The sequence below is a fragment of the Desmodus rotundus genome, chromosome 6 (assembly GCF_022682495.2).
Source record: "Desmodus rotundus isolate HL8 chromosome 6, HLdesRot8A.1, whole genome shotgun sequence".
Classification (NCBI taxonomy): Eukaryota; Metazoa; Chordata; class Mammalia; order Chiroptera; family Phyllostomidae; genus Desmodus; species Desmodus rotundus.
Window position 1 is genome coordinate 92,618,625 of NC_071392.1, and position 18,603 is coordinate 92,637,227.

An 18,603-nucleotide genomic window follows, 5' to 3' on the forward strand; every position below is an offset into this window, starting at 1 on the left:
AAGGTGCGGCCCACGGACTGAACATGCCCACCAGGTGTGTGGAGGCCGCAAAGCAGGCCTACACAGAACTCCTGGAGGGGGAGACTGCGGTGTCTGGAAAGGGCAGTAGGTGGGATCCAAGGCAGGTCAGACTCTCGGGAGAAAGATCAGCGAGCACCAAGACACAGTGCAGACACTACCCAAACTGAAACACGCAGAGCAAACAGAAAACAGGAACAGTAAGGGAACGTCCTTGAACTACAGGGCCACTCCACAGAGCCCTTGAAAAGGGAGGCACAGACAGAAGAAGAAAAACCATCTGGAGAAATAATGGCAAAAATTTTCCACGTTAGATGAAAACTATAAATTCCCAGGTCAAAAAGAAATCAATGAACCCGAAGAACAGGAAACAAAAAGAAAGGTCCTCAGAGGCCCAGCACAATCAAGCGGCTCTGCATCGGCGACGGGAGAGCTGAAGAGAAGACACAGACACAGTAACGACGAGGAGGGCCGGCGAGGCCTCGGCAGGAAGTAGGCAAGTGAAAAGACAGGGGGCAACACCTGTGAACACCGGTATGTTTTATAAAAGTTCATTTTGTGCATGCGTGCGCACACACTTGAGTAAATACACGCTTAGCCTCTGCCCAAACCAAACCAGTCTTTATCAATGGCTTTGGACAGAATGAAAGCTTGTAATATAAACTAAGAGTTCACAATTTTTGAATATTTCAGATAGGAAAGTCTTTAACAAAAAACCAAGACCAAAACAGAAGTCAAGGAAAAAACGTACAATACCTAATTTTGTCTTCAGAGTCTTTACGTTTTCCAGTTCTTGTTCCAGCTCCATTGCACTGTGTTCCGCTGACGAAGCCAGTCCTGCCGGAAGCAAAGCTGCTTTAGAAGCAGAACAGCAGAGCTGAGCGCGCGCGGAACAGGCGGCCCGTGGTTAACTAAAATGCAGACGTGTGAGCCCTGGCCCCTGAGCCCGGACACAAAGGCTGTCGTGGCCCACAGGGAAGCACGTCCATTTTCACCACTTGACCCCTCCAAGTTTGACATGCGTCCTAGGAAATGTGCTACTTTGGTAAGACTCTCACTTGATCTATTACTAACCCGTGTAGTTGAAACAGTATCACGTGCTCGTTATGAAGTAAGAGGAAATGAAGGTCTCCTCCCCGCCCCCCCCACCAGTGGCCACGGCTAACGGTCTGGCGGATCCTCCGTGTGCACAGCCACACACTCGCGTGAGCCTTACGCACGGGCTTTCTACCCGTCTTATGAGAATGGGTCAGTCCGCCACATTAGGGTGCCCGTCCTTCCGAGTCACTCGCACGCCCACGTGGACAGGGTCAAGTCCTTAACAGCTGAGGAACGTTCCACAGTCCGGATGTCCTTCAGCTTTACTCGCAATCATTCCATTCGTGACTACTCAAGTCCTCCTCAGTTTTCTGCCGCCACAAACAACGCTGCCATGAAGATTTCCGTATGTACATCCCGTTCGTCCTGACTCTCTTATCTCTGTAGGACGGATCCCCAAAATTCGGACTGCTGAGGCAGGGGTGTGGTTTATGCAGAAGGGACATTTGGTTTACTTCCCTTCAAATGTTGTAATTTATTGTATCTTAAATTAATGTAGTAATTTGCATTCCCACCAACAGCTTTTGAAAGCACCTATTTCCCCATCTTCCCTGGCAATGGATGTTACCACTCTTTAATTTTTGCCAATTCGACTTGTGAGGACGTTCCCTCATTGTTACTCTAGCGCACATCTCCCCCAAAGTGGCTGAGTGTCTTTTCACGCCCATCAGCACATGGGTTTCCCTACACACGTGTCCTGCCTGTTTCTCTAATGGTCTGTGTCTCTGCATACTCTTTCTATTCTACCTGTCGAATTCAGAAATAGAAAAATTAAATCCCCCCACTGCAGCGTCACTTTGTTAGGCTCTACGTGTTTTCATTTTTGTTTTTTCACGTTTGTATTTGTCTAAGTCTTTTCTGTCCCCACGAGACTGGGACATCTTCCTTACGGATCACACCTTCTGTCCCCACGTGACAACCCCCCTCATGTTTGATGCTTTCCAACTTAAATTCTGTCTTGTACCTTAAGCTCCGCTCTCTTCCTGTTTTTATCTGCCTTACTTACAGAGAGGATACGAAGGAGTCAGACTAAAGATATGTACACGCCTCCTTTGAGGGTTAAGCTGTATCAATCACATTTCGCTGGACATGAGCAACTGAGGTGGCCTCCGAGGCGTTCGGCCCACAGCAGGGGGCCATCTTCCTTCGTCTGCCACTGCTGCACCCTGCTCACCTAACCAGGACAGACCGGCCCTCAGACGGCAACAAACCACCTGGAGGGCCCAGCAGTCTCTGCTCTTGGGGACAGGGGATGACGTGGACAGAAACACAGACTTGGGAGATAGAAGCCTCCGTGCTGGGGACCTCTCGGGGGGCAAGCAGCACTCTCCCGCCAAGGCAGAGGCTGCAAGTGGAGCCCCCCAACCCCAAACAGGCCACAGGCCTTGGGATGCAGGCATGATAGGAGACTTGGGACCCTTCTCCGAGCCGCAGCCCTACCCAGGTCCCTAGAAGAGGTGAGTGCTGCCCCTCCGCCCGTCACTGGAGACAGACACCCAATGCCTGCCTATGGGGGAGCTGAGGGCCCTGAACACCCTGGATGTTCTCAGTATTCCCAGAACTCGAGTGTGATCATCTCTCGTGTCAATATACAACTTATAAGGGAACAGGGGCAAGCACAGAGCCAAGATATTCGGGTAGTGTGCCCCCAAACTACTCAATTTTAACTACAAATCTAGTTCAAGGTTTCTGGTAGCCAGAGCAAAGAGAGAAATAATCAAGTTACAAAGCTAATGGATGTTTCCTGTAGCAAGGAATTTACAGTGGCACAGCATCGTAAGGTTTTCGAGTGTCTTTGAATGTAACAGTCTTAGTAAGTACATTTTATTTTTTATCCCACTGTGTGTATGTTACATGGTGTGTCTCTGTAGTTAATGCTCATATAAGTTCTGTATCTGATTAACAACAAATTCAATTCCCAACTGCAACCCCTTCCCTGGACTGGAAAAGAATTAGTGCCCCAGCAGCCAGTTCACTGCTTTGGACACCATCTCATGGGCATCCGGGACTGAAAGGGGGTGTGTGCCAGGGTAAACCATATCGCTGCTGCCGCCACTTCGAAAACACGGGAAAGACGTGCCTGCGTTGTGGGCACGATGTCTGTGAGCCTCAGCACAAACACCTAGACCGGCCCTAGCATTATTTTTCAAAGGAAAATAACAAAAGCGGTATTGCTGAAATGCTGTGTGCTTACTCTGCGTAACACAACGCAAGGCACGCAGTAGGCAGTTAGTAAATGATGACTTCATACAAACATCAAGAAAACATTCTTACTGTCCTCAAAGAAATCGTGCTGCTAGTACACGACCAGGCGCATCCGGAATGAGAGAGCTCAAAGACACTCCCTCCTGTCACTGTGCACAGCAGCGTCACCGAGGACGGTGGGCCTCTGCCTGGGCGGAGCTCTGCACCCTCAGTGCGCAGGAGAGCTTGACGGCTGTGGGGAGGAGCCGGCCCGCTGCAGACAACCCTGGAATGCGACGCACTTACGGCGCACCAGCGAAACCACCACAAGGTCCTGAAGGACGGCATTACCACCACTGCGTTTCAGAAGGAATCCAAATGCTCACCAGCAGCTCTGTCTAGTCAGTAAGTCAAACTGGGAGACAAACCTGTTGGGGCGAGTCAGGGAAAATAAAAAGGGGTTCTCCAAGACAACCACAAGGCAGCTCATTTAAGGTCAATTTAACGGTATTATTCTGTTTTCCTTCCAGCCTCGACACAAGATTTCCTACCTCAAAGGAAACTGTAAGAGTATCTATTTGCATTCCCCCAGGTGATTGGCAGTTCAACACCAATTAGTTCAAAATTACACTGTTACTAGCGTGCAATAAAAACAATACCTTTCATCTTCCTTACATCGGGAAGGATGACTTCAGAGCCAATAACTTTGATCAAGTAAGTATTTTTGATCCTGCCCCACCCGTCGCTTTGGACTCGGGAAAGCTGATAGCTAAAGGCAACCTTCCTCGGCTTCACCCTGAGGAGGGAAGACTGGGGTGCTATTGAGAATGTTCTGATACTCCGTTTCCAAGAAGACAGCCTGGCCTTCCTCCAGCCACTGAGCTGTCCCTGAGTCTTCTCTGCACACACAAGACAGCCCTGACTGACAGACACATGTTCAAGGGCAGACTCGAGCCGTTCAGCTTGAAACATACGACGTCTGATCTCGTCAAACAGACCCGGGTCTCCACTCCAGTGTGCGAACCACCCAGGAACGTGGGGCGGCCCTGCCCCACCCCCCGGGCAGCACGCCGCCCTACACGCAGCCTCCCAGTGAGCGCCACGTGGGGAGGGCGCTTCTAGGACAGACGATTTGCTCATGCAACTTTGTAATTTAGCATATAACCAAAAAGTTGATTAGAAGACCTGTTATCTAAGTAGTAACTCTTTAAACCCTGGATGACAGTCAGCACAGTCAATGACCAAGGTGCTCTCCAGCACCAAGAAGGGGAGGCCCCTCCAGTCCTGTTTGTTATTTTGAGTTACTCAGACAAACGATGCTGCGGTTCCATCCCAAGACCCCTGATGACTCACCAAGTGCACAGTCTCCATTCCCTACCCCTGCACCGTACCGGGACGTGCCCACCGCCCAGCCGCAGCTGAGGAGGCTGCCCCCGACCCATGAAAACGACAGCAGACACTCCCCACAGAGGAGGCGCCAGCCCTCACGCCCCTGACACTCTGGTCCGCGTTCTGTTCCATTTGCAATGTGATATTGGCTTAGAACTGTTTCTGTTTACTTCTGACATCTACATAGGTATAGGGCTCAGGATGCAACCCAGGAACATCGAACTTCCAATAGCCAACACAACTCTGAAAATGCAAAGGTGCCTGCAACATAAATGGCGACAAGCAGGGCAGACAATACTACGTAAGGAGCTTCAGGAACATCCCACGATGCTATGGACACCTGAAGTAACCGGCTTTTGTTCGACTTTAGATACAAGTTCTTGGGAGACGTTAAAGATCTTGACCTAGACTGTTCCCCAAACTTCGTGTTCACGTGCGTTACTACCAGGAACACCGCTGTCCCAATCAGGTTCACGTGGTTGAACAAGTAGCTCGTGTACATGAAACACATCCCTGCTCACACACTAGGGCCATTTACACAGAGCGGTCCCTCTCTCTGCACGTCAGAGACTGTCCGACACCTGACTCAAAGGTGTGTCACAGTTTGCTACTCCACAGTACCCCCATCCATGACGCGGCGTGCTAGCTTACAGCTGCTCAGTGACATCGCTTTGGACCCAAGTGCTGGCATCTTGAGAGAGAAACCACTTAATTGGCACTGCCTGTAGAGTCAGCGCTCTCTTCTGATAGCTCAGGACGCCAGGACATTGTCCCACCACAGGGATGCCGAGGAAAGGGCCATTCGCTGCCAACAGCTTCTGCTGCGCGTCTTCTTCGTGAAAGCAGACATCTGATCACCTTCAGCATAAGCTCAAGCCTTTCTCAAACTGGCCCAGAGTCTACAAATTTGAGATACTTTAACTTCAGAGTTGTAAGCAACAGTGAATAGTATTCTTAGGGTAACTAGAGCTACACTGTAGACCACTCAGAGTCCGATAAAAGTGCGGTGCACTTATGTGCGAGAACACAGGATAAAATCGGACCGAAGTTCCCTCACATTGTCACAGCGAGGGTGACGCCAGACAAGCAGTGAGCAAAGGAGCCAGCTGCCCGGCCCAGGAAGGTGGGCGCGATCAGGAGAGCAGGAGCCAACGCCTCCCTGCACCTCGGCGTCACCGTGAACCGGCCTGGCGAATTCAACTCTGTTGTAAATGGCAGGACTCGAGGACAGGTGAGGACAGGGCTCCTGACCGGCCACTGGGTTCTGTGAACAGGCTGATGTGCTGGGCTTTCAGCCCTTCGTTTTTCAGAATACAGAGGTTATTACACCCTGGCACCGGGCAGGAATGAAACGAGTGCACCTTGTGCGCGTCGAAGAATAAAGAACTCGTCACGCTCCAGTGGCACAAGGCTTCAAAAAAGACTAGAATCAAGCAGGGAAGTCATTGCTACCAGGAGTGACACACGGACTCTTCACCATGACGATGAAGACGGCACCTCACACAACCACACTGAGTCGTTAAGTTCAAAGCCTACAGCATTGTTACCTAAAGCACATTAGAACAACGGTGAAGGTTTTGAACTTCAACAACCAAAACGCATTCCTAGTCATTACGGCACTTCTAAGTTGCCCCGTACACCCACAGGCTACACTCGCAAAAGCTAATTACTTCAATTAATGCTCTTGCGCTGCTTAAACACCTCACATGCTAATGACCCACCACCCTCCTCCTCTGGGCAGAGGCTGCAGAGGACTTCGCTGCACAGTCCCTGCGAAGGGCCTTTCTGTAGGGCGGCCCCTCAGGGGCCCAGGGGAGTGAGGGTCCTGACCGCTCGCGCCCCGTGGCTCTCCACTGGGGAAGGCCACCCACTCAGCCGCCTCAGGAGAGCCCTTGGCCCTGGCTCGTCCTCAGGGGTCTCCACGACAGCCTTTCCTGGGCGCTCCGTCCATGAGACTGTCTCCCATACGCTCTCCCTTCGTCACTCCCGTGGGGAAATGGCCCCCCCGCCCCACGGGTCCCTCGTGCCTGTGTCGGGCAGGGGCACAGACCCGGGCACAGGAGGGGCCAGTAGGAGCCCCTGGGCGGTGGGGTCCTGCCCCGGGTGTGGGTGCGACACGGGGAAGGGAGGTGGGATGGCAGGCGGCAGAGAGTGCTGCGGGATCCCGTGAGCAGGAGGGGGAGGGTGGAGGCAGCCAGCGCCCCAAGGGAGGCCGTGAGCGCACCCAGGGGCCCTGGGGTGCAAGGGGGCATGAGGGACAACTGCAAGGGGACCACAGGAGAGGGCCAGTGTGGGGCGCAGACAGCCCCTCAGGAGGACACGGGCTTTGGCGGGGACCGGAACAGGAAGCACCAGAGGACACAGACTGCATGCCATGGATGCTGAATGTCGTGGGACATGCAGTCCCGCAGGAAATGGGCTACAGAGCGGCTAACAGGCTGTAAGACCATGAAGGCTGGAGTGACCGCTAATGGCAGGGCTGGGTGGCCACCCTGCAGGGGCTCAGAGGACATTCCCAGGCAGGGCCGTCACCCAGGTGGGCACCGCCATCACAGGAACCACAGCAGGTGGGAGCAGACAGCACAGTCCTGGGCAGGGAGGCTGACCCGGGATGGAAGAGGAGAGCCTGGGGAGCAGTCACTGAGCAGGGAGACTGTGTCAGGTAGGGGGTCCTGGCTGAGACACACGGTGTGTGCAGATAGCCAGAGCTGACTAGAGGACCACTGCCGGAGCCCAGGAGTAAGAGGAGGGTGTGGGAGAGGCAGTGGGTGCTGGGCCGGCCAGGCCTCTTCAGTGACCTGAGGAGGTTGGGTGGGGCAGGTTGAGCGGGGAAGGGTCTTGCTGGTGGGTTAGGGTCCCACCTGAGTCAGTCCACCAGGACAAACAGCAGGACCCCAGCAATGGGCCGGTGGACAGTGGACGGTGGCGGGGGGCGGGGGGTCTCCCCAGAAAGACATGGAGACACGCCCACCACCACGCCCTCAGAAGTGGTATGCGGCTGACCTCTCCCCACACTGGCACTGCTGTGCTGGGGGGGCGGGGGGGTGGGTATGGGTTTGTTCATTCTGGCCTGGTTCCCTTTTCGAACAGGTTAGCCCCCTGGCAAGTATTTCCTTTTTAATTCCGTCAGACGTCATGAGCCCCTTTTGACAAGGGTGGCCAAAGGGTCCAGAAAGACTCTGAGTGGCCTGATTTTCCTCCTGCAGACGGGCGACGTGAGGAGAGGCTATGTCTCTGGCCTGACTTGGTTTCGATCAGTCTGAACTCCGACTCTCCAATTCGCAGAGCGCCACGCTCGCCCTCCTGGGCCCTGCCCCCTGACCTGCGGGTCGGGGCAGCGCACAGCTCGGGTGGAAGCAGCCGCACCGCAGGCATCTGCTCACCACCCCCGTGACTCTGGCGCGGTTATTGCACAGGAGAATGACTGTCTAAGGGAGACAAATGTACTGCTATGTTTACTACTTTAATGAAATGCCACAAAGCCGACAGTGTTGATTGGGGTTATAATTCTGAAATTAAATATGCTTGATCTTTAAGTGCTTTAAAACGTTAGAAGAATAAAAGACACACGTAGTTCCAGGCTAAAAGTTAATGGTATCAAAATGCAAAATATTACTGACAAGAATTCTCCGGAATAGATAAGAATCTGAATTTTTTTCATCGAAGAACAAAGCCCTAAATGTTATCAACACTCTTGGGTTGACCATTTAAATTTGCTATTTGTAATTAAAGAAAGTAGGTATATTTCTTCCTGCTTCTCAATATTTCACACTTAAAGTAACTTTCCACTTCATACCTACTCTTGAATTATGAGTCTGAAATACAGTTAGCTATTAATAATCTGGTCCTGGTGGTGTGTTTTCAACATTAAAAATATATGTTTTAAGAGAAAAGTGTGCAGGGTGAAAACCATCTAAGTAAAATCAAAACAAAATTTACACAAACCGTGTTGCCTGTCACCATGTCCTCATTCCTTTCCCCACTGGCTCTTCATTCAAACCCACCAGTAATCAGTGATTTAAAATCAAAGTTTAAATTCTGTGCCATGCTCACCTGATTACCAGCTGCTGACACATGGCATTCCCAAATACCAACAGAATGCCCGGCACAACTCAAGAGAGTCAAACCCAGCACCCTCGCGTCAAAGCTATGTTTTCCCTGGAAGCCTCACCCAGAAAGGGACGGGGCACTGCCGGGACCCTCGCCGAGACAGTGTGCCCGGCCTAGCAAGCGGGGTCGCAGGCTGCCAGCACCAGGATGGGGCAGCAGAGGCTCACCGCCCGGGGTCATGGCGTTGGGCTGACCTTGCTGAGCACAGCCAGTCATTCAGGGAGAGGCGGCAACCTGACCGAAATGCCTCTGCTCCCCTGGCACGAGCACAAGCCGGGCAACAGCACAAAGGCCCCGAGAAGCTTGCATCTTTCCCCTCAAGTGCGTCTTCTATGAGCCAAGTCACCGCTTTTTCTGGTCTAAACACATAACACACGTACCATTCAGTCGCCTCTGGAGTGCTTCTTCCTCGAGGGTAATAATATAAATTTGTTCATCCAGGTCTTCAAGAATCTGCATTTAAAGATCAAACCATTGAATGATGCAACAGAGAACTAGTGCTTATGAGAACATTTAGGCTACTTGACCTGTGATTTAGATAGCATTCAAACTACTAGGAACCCAACATAAAAATGCTGACAAACTATTCAATTTACAAATTAAGTAAAAATACTTCAGTACATAACTAAGCACATGAAAGACAATTACCACAAAACTGAATGCTTTTCAAGTCTGAAGGGTGAGCCCCCAGTGGTGAACCAGTGGGTCAGCTCTGAGCGGGCGAAAAGCTGAGCGCGGTGGTCTGTCCTCGGGCCCACCAGCACGGCCCCACTGCAGGGAGGGCAGGGTGCCCGCTCCAGACTGGCTCTCAGCGTCACTCACCTGCATAACATTTGACACAGCGAACCCATAAACTAAACCACCGCCGGGAGTGCTTTCCACTCGCGTCACCTTTATACACTGAAGACCTCCTGCAAATGTTCGACGCTGGTGTGATTCCAATCATCCCAAGGACTTTCATCTCGTGGCACACATAAAGTAATTACCAAAATTCTGTGGCACACCAAAAATATATTTTTGCCAATCTAACCAAAAACTAGGTATAATTTGGATTCGCTCACAGCAGACAGCTACTGTTGCATTGGCTGTTGTCGTTTTTTTATTTGACCACCTGAAGGAACCGAGGTCAGTGCCCTGACGGAACGGCCAGGTGGCACCGCATGTCTGGAACCCACCTGCGGCGGTCTGTTAGCAACTGCTGCCGCAGACAGAGCCCTATGGAGCCACAGGCTGGCACGCCTACCACTTGCTGCCCCACCAACAACACTAGTCAGAGACCACGCCCACACCCCTCGGGAAGCCGCTAGTGGGCTAGTGTCCGCACCATCTCCAGGCCAGCAGGCCCACAGTGGGCCCCGCCAGCCCCATCAGCAGGGCCGCCCCCGAAGCGCCCCTGCGTGCGGCCCGGCTTGGGGAGAGCCAGGAAGGAGCCCAGAGCTGGTGTCAAGGCTCCGTGTCACTCAAACCCAAACCACTCCTCCCAGCAACACGATGAATTGTGAGGTGTTGTGGACAAAGCAGAAGGACCGAAAACCCACACACTGACCCGCTCAGCACCCTGTGGGGCGTTGCCAGGACAAGGGGTCTCAGATCGTGCGGTCCCCATCAGGCACCGAATTTGCAGGATTTACATAAAGCTGATTTACAGCAATCCAGTGACTATCAGGGTGTCAATAAATACCGACACTCTCCTATGGCCTAGAACTAGCACATTAAAAGTAAGAGTGAATCTAAATGACTGTAGAAGATGAGCACCCTGTGAGTGAGGAGGGACAGGAAGAGAAGGTGGGGAGCCCCACCTGGGGACACCAGGGAGGGCCTCCCTAAGGAGACAGCACGCAAGTCCTAGTTGGGGAAGAGCAGGCTCCACAGAAGCCCCTCGGGGTGACTCAGCCCCACATGAGACACCACTACCTGAGCTGCGTGTCTGCCATCGGGGTTAGGTGGAAATGTGTGACAGGAGGCACTCCCAGCAAGCACACAGCACAGAATCAATGACTCAACAGAAGACCATTATGGAAAGGATGCTCAGCATCACCAGCCATCAGACAGGTGCAAATTAAAACCACAGTGAGATACTTCATACCAGTCAGAATGGCCATCGTAAACAAATCAACAAACCACAAGTGTTGGAGAGGAAGTGGAGAAAAGGGAACCCTAGTGCACTGTTGGTGGGAATGCAGACTGGTGCAGCCACTGTGGAAAACCGTATGGAATTTCCTCAGAAAACTAAAAATGGAACTGCCTTTTGACCCAGCAATTCCACTGATGGGGTTATTCCCTAAGAACCCTGAAACACCAATCCAAAAGAACCTATGCACCTCAATGTTCATAGCAACACAATTCACAAAGCCAAGTGCTGGAAACAGCCAAAATGCCCATCAGCAAATGAGCGGATCAAACAACTGTGGTACATTTACACAATGGAATTCGATGCAGTAGAAAGAAAGAAGGAGCTCCTACCCTTTGTGACAGCATGGATGGAACTAAGAGAGCATTATGCTAAGTGACGTAAGCCAGGCGGTAAAAGACAAAATATATTATCTCACCTATAAGTGGAACCTAATCAACAAAGCAAACATTTGAGCAAAATAGAACCAGAAACATGGAAATAAACAACAAACTGCCAGTGACCAGAAAGGGGAGGGAAGGGGGGTAATGGGACAAAGAAGGGGAAGGGTCAAGTCAAGGAACATGGGTAAAGGACCCAGGGACAAAGTCAACAGTGGGGAGGATTGAATGTGGGAGGGGAGTGGGTAGGGCAGGGGAGAATAACAGGGGGGAGGGGGGGAATGGGGATAACTGTAATTGAACAATAAAAAAAATTTTTTAAAGGATCATGATTGGAGGTGAGGAACAAGAAAAGAGCGAAGGACACTGTTCATAACAGGCAAGTCTAGGAGGAAAATGGCCCCGGGAGGGAGGTCAGAAAGGCGCCTGGTTCGCATGCGCTGACCCGGTTCGCGGGCACTCATCACAGAGCTTGAAGGCCTCGCCCTAGCCTGAGTCAGGCACAGGGCAGGGCAGGGCAGGGCCGACATGGCCAGGACAGCAGAGCACAGCCACTTGAGAGCAAGCTCCGAACTTGACACACCCGTCTGTATTTAGGGGCAGGAAATGAAAATGGAGAAAGAGACTGAGACACACAAACAGAGCAGAGTGCCAGGAAAACACCGGATGCACGCATGCCACCAGGCCTGCTCGAGGGGGGCGGGAGCCCCAGACTTGAGAGTGCGTGCGCGGTGCCCAGGAGTGCCGTTTAGGCAGCAAGTAAAAAATCCAATCTCATTCTAAAGAAGATATGAAGAGAACGCCATTTATCTTTTCTAAAACCTTCTAAATTAAGCTAGCATTTACCAAAATAATACATACTGTATTTCCTTAGTTTTTTCTGAAGGAAGACAAACACATAGCCATAGAAATTTAGTGAATACCTCTAGTAAAACACAAAGAGAAGGGAACGTGAGAAATGCAGAAGGGGCTTAATTATTTTAGCCTAAAGAAGGGAGACGAGGGCCAGAGTCAGGCAGGAAGGCAGCGGGTCCCAGGGCCGGGGCTTCAGAGGCTGCCACACAGGAGAGCGGGGAGAGGAGCCGCGGGGAAAGACCCTGGACGGCTGGTGAGTCCAGGGTAGCGTCAACAAGGGCGGGAGGTGCGGGAGGCTGAACTCGGTGCAGGCATGCTGCAGAGGCCTCGTAACAGGTGGGCAGCCCAGACTGGAGCGTGTGGGCGGTGAGAGTCCATGCCCCGAATCTGAGCAACACGTCTACACACAGCTAAGAATCCTTTCCCTGCTATTGATCATTTGACAAAATACCTGGAGGCCAAAGAAACAACTGGTAAGAATTACTGCTAGTTGCAAATCGTGTGAAAATGAATATACGTAACTTCTGAGATTAAAGGGACAAGATCTAATATGTAGACCAATATTCAGAAACATAACTGCTTTTGTAAATCAAAGAGCGTATGTGGTAAATTTTGACACATAGTAGTTACTATTTTATATGAGGAAACAAATACCTGTAAATATTTGTAAATCTTCTCTTAAAACCTGCTACAGAAACTTCACCTGAGTGCCTATAGTTAGTATTTTAAAAGCAAAAACAAATGTGGTTTCCAAAAATGAAAAAGATTAAAACAAAAACAACAAACCAGGTCCTACACCCACAAAAACACTCTTCTGGTTCTGAGTGCTGGCTGGCAACCTAAAAGCCGCCAGTGCAAACGCCGTTACCCCAGACAGACGGTTCCCGCAGTACTCACCGCCGGCTTCACGAGCAGCTGGCCCATCACGGTGAACATGCGGGACAGGCCCACGGGGGTGCACACTGTGGGGAGACGGTGACAGGGAGCACTCACCGCGGGGCAAGCGCCACAGGTCCTGAGACCATGCTCACTCAGACCGCACTTGCGAGAAAGCGCTGTCTCTGCATCACCCCCCGAGTCTGCGGAGGGCTCCGCTCCTCCACGTCGTCAGGGACAGGCTGGAGGGACGCCTTTTGCCTTCTGTGCTTGAGGAAGGGCAGATGATGGCTACAGGCCGAGGACACGCACAGGCGAGCCTCTGGCAGCTGAGTGATGATGGCCTTTTCACTTGAACGAAGTTATAGAGAAAACCAGCCACAGAGCAGACTAAATTTCAGGTACTAATGGGACTGAGAAGCAGACAAGAACATCTAAAAGTGACAGGGATAATCTTAAATATTTTTAACGACATTTACCTGTAAATAACATCCCTGAGATACACTGTGATGTCTGAAAGAAAACTAAGCAAACTTTCCCATAAGACCCCAGTCATCTCGCACAGGTTCCCACCACTACCATCGGAAAGCAGAGTCTAGTGTTGCAATGGCGGGGGTGGGGGAGTGTGTGCCTGTCTGTGGGTGTGCACACACAGGTCTGTGTGCGTGTGCTGCGAGTGCGCATGTCTGCGCGGGTCTATGTCTGTGTGCATGTCTGCACACACCTGTGTGTGCTGTGTTTGGGCCGTGCGTCTCCCCCTTCCCCCACCCCTGGGGAAGAGGCTTTTCTTAGAGAGAACACAAATGTCTTATTATTTCAAGGGTTCAATTTGTCGAAATTTATCTTGAACATAAAAATGCTTAAGGGTCAACTTTGGGAAAGTCTCCAAGTTGGTAGCAAGTGTCATCGGGAAAATTTCCCACCATTGTCTAGAACACAGAGTAGCTCTACTCTCCGGGCGATAGTACATCAGAAAAATACTCACAGAGCAGTAACAAACACCCCATCAGTGATATACAGGAGTACAAATAGGGCAGGTAGAACTCCCAGAGATCTACAGAAAACGGAAGCAGGCGTCAGTGAATCCGACCCACTGCCCATGAGGACAGGGCTGACTGTGAACGAGCGCACTGCATAGCGGGACCGCCCCCAGGAGCCTGGCACCCCTCATAGCCTCTGCACTGCATGCGTAGAGGCCTCGGGAGAGGGGCAGCGAGCAGCCCCTCTGCAAGCCTGTCTGGAAGTGAGAAAAGCCTGCCTGGGACGTGGAGACCAGACACCAGCTCACAGCCACAGCCGACGCTGAGCAGCTGCGTGCAGGGCACACACAGGTGTTCGCAGTTCCCTGCAATGTGTGGGAAGGCTTCTTAGTTCTGTACACTATCGAGGGCTGACGCTACACAGAACGGCCCAGCTGCCTACGAGGTGAGTGAGCGACCGCGGGCCCTGGGGGACACGGGCGGGGAGGCCCAGCTCACCGTACAGAGACTCCATGCTGGCCGCGTCGCGGTCCACGAGCGCTGAGGCGACCCACACCATCCCGAGGATCAGCAGAGCGAGCAGCAGGAGCATGACCAGCGTCTCCAGGATGCGGGCTCGGATGCCCTGGAAGATAAAGAGGTGTGATGTCGGCATTTCAATGAGCTTGTGAGTAACCAGGTTTCTGTCCATTGACAGGAAGCACAAAACTCCTTGGGAAAGGGAGGGGTTGTGTATTTACCAGCAGGACAAAAAACACTAAGTGTTCACAGTTGGTGACATCTTATTATTTCAAGGTTTCAGTTTGACTTTTTCAAAATTATGCAAAATACCATGAGCTTTGAAGAAAGTACCAAAAAAATTCTTTGTAAAAACATTTTGCGGAACAGAACCATCCTAAACAATTAATTACTTTCCTAACACTTTCCACCATGGAAGCAGATTAATCAACTTTTATCTGTAGTTCTAATCAAGGGATACAAGGCTAATTACGGAGCAGAGCCAAGCAGATGGCGAGAGCGCTACCGGCTGCAGGCACAAAGCCTGCTGGCGCAGGGGCCCAGCTCCCGCAGCTCCCGCAGCTCCGGGCCGCCGGCGCCCTCTAGTGGGCAGTGGAGGCCTCCACCGCGCTGGACAGGAGGGGCCCAGGAGGCAGCCTTCACAACAGGAACAGAGTGTAACCCTCCAGACTTCTCCTCCCTCCAAGGGCTGGGACCCGTGCACACTTTGTTCTAAATGTAAAACAAGTCCAGCCCGGGGCCAAACTAGAGGCTGGCCTTGTCAGCTTGAAACCTCCTGGACAAGGCAGCCACAAAACCTTCCTCACGCTCCTGAAAAGTCCCCCTATGACTGAGTCCACACGACAGCTCACGGCCACATCGCTGCCGTGAGCACCACCCTGTAGTATCTCTCTCTCACACACACACACACACACACAGACGTCAAAAGTGCATCCCTGTTCCTTAAGGAACCACGTGACCTCTCCTCCCACATGGAAAAGAAGGCGAAGACGTGAGTCATAAGTAACGACCCTAAACACACACTCACTTTGATTTTGCCCTAAGTATTACTTTCCAGCTTCTAGATCAAAGGAACCACCTGCTCCTCGTACTCAGCAGAAGGCAGGGCACGTCCTGGGGTCGGGGTGGAGTGGTATCCCTCACCCCACGTGGTGACGCAGAGTTGAAGTGGCCTTTCTTACTGGTCCGTCCCAGCACAGGGCAGCCCTGGATAGGACAGCCAGCGCACAGGTATGCAGTCAGCGCCCCACGGCGCTCACAGCACAGGAGGCGCTGAGCCGGAGTGAGCGGGGCTCATGTTCATGGGACAGCAGCCGCTTCCCCAGGGGTACGAAGAGTGAGCAGTCACAACACACACTCCCACTTCACAGAAACGTCCAGCCACGCAGGGGGCCAAGCACAACCACCACTTTTTAACCGAGACTCCTCTGTCCATCTTTCTCCCTTTCTAAGCAAGAGTCTCTCCCCTGTGCGCTGCGTGTGGTGTGGAGAACCCGTAGGCAGGACAGGTACAAGAGCAGGTGCCCTCTGCGTCGCACACTCCCAGCCCACAGGAGTGTCAAGGCTGCCACAACCCTCCGCGCGTGCGTCCCCAGTGCAGGAGCAAATGGCACAGCAGCGCGGACAGATGGCAGCTGAGCCACAGTGTCCGGGGGCCGAGGCCCGCTGCCCAGACAGAAGTGCCATAATTAAAACACCGCGACCACAGTGTGAGCCCAGTGCTGGGGTGGGGGTGGCAAACGTCGGGAGTGACCCTCCTCAAGATGCACACTTCCCCCGACGCTCTGTTGACAAACCCGTCGCAGCAGTGAAGCGTGCTTGTCCTCAGAGGGGAGCCCGTGGCGGGGGCGAGGCCCCAGGGCCCTCCCATCTCTGCGCAGCTCACAGGCAGGGTCCTCGTCGAGGACGCCTGCACAGCACCCCGCCCTGGACGACAGAGCCATGCCTCTCGGAGGCAGGAGCAGGTCTGTTTACAGTCAGGTGTGACAAAGATAATGTCGCCAGCAGAGCAAGGGGCAGCGGGCTGCTTGCAGCCCTTTTTAAAGAATGTGGGTTCCCTAAGCTTGGGGCTCCTCGGCTGGGACGGGGCCCACTGTGGACATGGCCCCTGGCCATGCAGCCCCTGTGGGCTGCGGTTGGCACACCGAGAGGAGCCAGCAGCTCACACTCTGGCCATGCTATGAGTCGCGAGGTCCCGTCTCTGACCCGGGAGACCTCTACCCCAGGCAGTACCTGGCAGGCCAAGCTGTGAGCTCGCAGGCACCCACGGCATCTGGGCAGTGTGGGGCACCAAGGGCGGGGGCGGATGAGTGCTCTGGAGAGCACACAAGGCCCAGGCCAGGGGACAGGGCCAGGACAGAGCTCCCGGGACCTGGCGGCCAGCACTCGAACGCAGGCAGGAGGCGGGAGGGCCCGGTGACCGCTGACATGGGTCTAGGGCCAGGCTACGGAGGGGAAAGGGAGGCTTGGCGGCAGGGAGGGGTGGACTGGAGACAGTGCTGCAGCAAGCCTTGTGCTGCCAGCCAGAGGGACTGTCCTATCGCTGAGGCTATGGCCACGGGGGACTGTGTTTTTTGTATGCTTTGTGCTTTTCTGGGTTCTCCATACTTTCTGCAGTGGGTGTGTATCACTTAAGTAACATGAGAATGAACTCCTATTTTTTAATTCTCAGTTTTTTCTTGAAAGACTTAACTTCCAAGACACTGCACCCACAAGCACCAGCTTTGGAAACAGCCAGTTCCACCGATGAGACGGGGGGGCTGGTGCGCAGCCCCACCCCAGCAGGCCGCCAGGTTCAGGCCCTGGTCCCACAGCTGCCCAACTGGATGGCCCTGGGCAGTGATGAGCCTTGCTGTGCCTCAGCCTCCCCCTCTGTGAAACGGGTCCACTGACAACGCCCCTGCCTCGTCGGGGCGCTACACGGATCAGGGGAGTCAGTACAGGGAACATGCTCAGCACCAGGCCTGGCACTGAGCAAGCTGACCATGGCGACGGCCTTGGCCTTGGAGTCTGCGAGGCCTGGGGTCATGCAAACCTCCTCCCATCACTCTGGGTCACAACTGGGAAACAGGCACAGGGACACAACAACACCCGCAAAGTCCAGACGCATGGGTGCCACTGCAGCCAACGAGGGGCCACCTGGAGCTCTCTTCCGCTGGCCAGGGTGCACGAAAGGACCTTGGGCGAGGGCAGGGCGAGGCCGAGAGGCCTGCGCTCACGTGACGTCCTGTCCCGGCCACATGCAGGCTGCGTGCAGGGAGCACGGGGCGGAGAAGGGGGCACACCGTCCTCCACTGTAGCCGCTTTACGGCCACAGCCACACGGGGGTGATGACGGTCACCGGGCAGACTGGGGACCGCCACTGCTGACAGGCCCTCCTGTCAGGGCTCTGGGTTCCCGAGCACTTTCAGGCCAGTTCTTCTACAGTCAACCGTACAGCAAGATTCTTTAAAAACTAAGTTGCTTAAAGTGACCCCCTCAGTTAGCAAGCTGCCGCTCGACTTAAGAGTTCTAAGTAGAATTCACGTCAAAAAGAGGAAATCTACTGAACTCCCAACTGCCCCTTCTGCTTACGTTAAGAAAAAGTCTATCCTCTCCCTGAGTATCTGGAGTGCGACCTAAGTGTGACCCCCTCGGAAAGCCCTCACAGGGTCGCCACCTGCCTGCGCACACTTGCTCACACACCGAGTCCCCCAAATCTTGTGTGCACTCAGAGAACTCTGCGTGAACAAGCCTTCCTAGAAAGAAACAAGCTGCACAATTCCAACAGGGCGCCTCTTCTGCTACAGACATATGAAGAATACCAAGAAGAAAGGTCTCAAATGTATATTCTCACGGTTGAGTGGTCAAATAAAAACATTAACCAAAAAAATCCAAACCAACCTTCTGAAGCAGGCAAATCGAACAAATTCTTCAAAAATTTACTTCAAATTGATTAAAATTCCCTTTGAAAGACAGTGAGTAACTCAGAAGGGCACTCTGTCCGTTTGCAGCTGTCAACCTAACCCTACAGAGAGAAGGAGCGGCGCCACGTGCGCGGAGTAGGCCAGCGCGGCGGGACACT

The 18,603-nt window shown here is 53.0% G+C and overlaps 1 protein-coding gene across 1 annotated transcript in view; it reads right to left on the bottom strand.

The window, feature by feature from the left end:
* The window catches only part of LMBR1 (limb development membrane protein 1), an 80,311-nt gene that overhangs the window by 20,117 nt on the left and 41,591 nt on the right, over positions 1–18,603 (bottom strand). The window contains exons 6-10 of the mRNA XM_053926750.1: positions 14,520–14,646; positions 14,027–14,095; positions 13,063–13,127; positions 9,180–9,252; positions 775–855 (exon numbers count right to left, since the gene is read on the bottom strand). Coding sequence (XP_053782725.1) covers positions 775–855; positions 9,180–9,252; positions 13,063–13,127; positions 14,027–14,095; positions 14,520–14,646 — 415 coding nt within the window. The remainder of the gene's footprint in view (positions 1–774; positions 856–9,179; positions 9,253–13,062; positions 13,128–14,026; positions 14,096–14,519; positions 14,647–18,603) is intronic.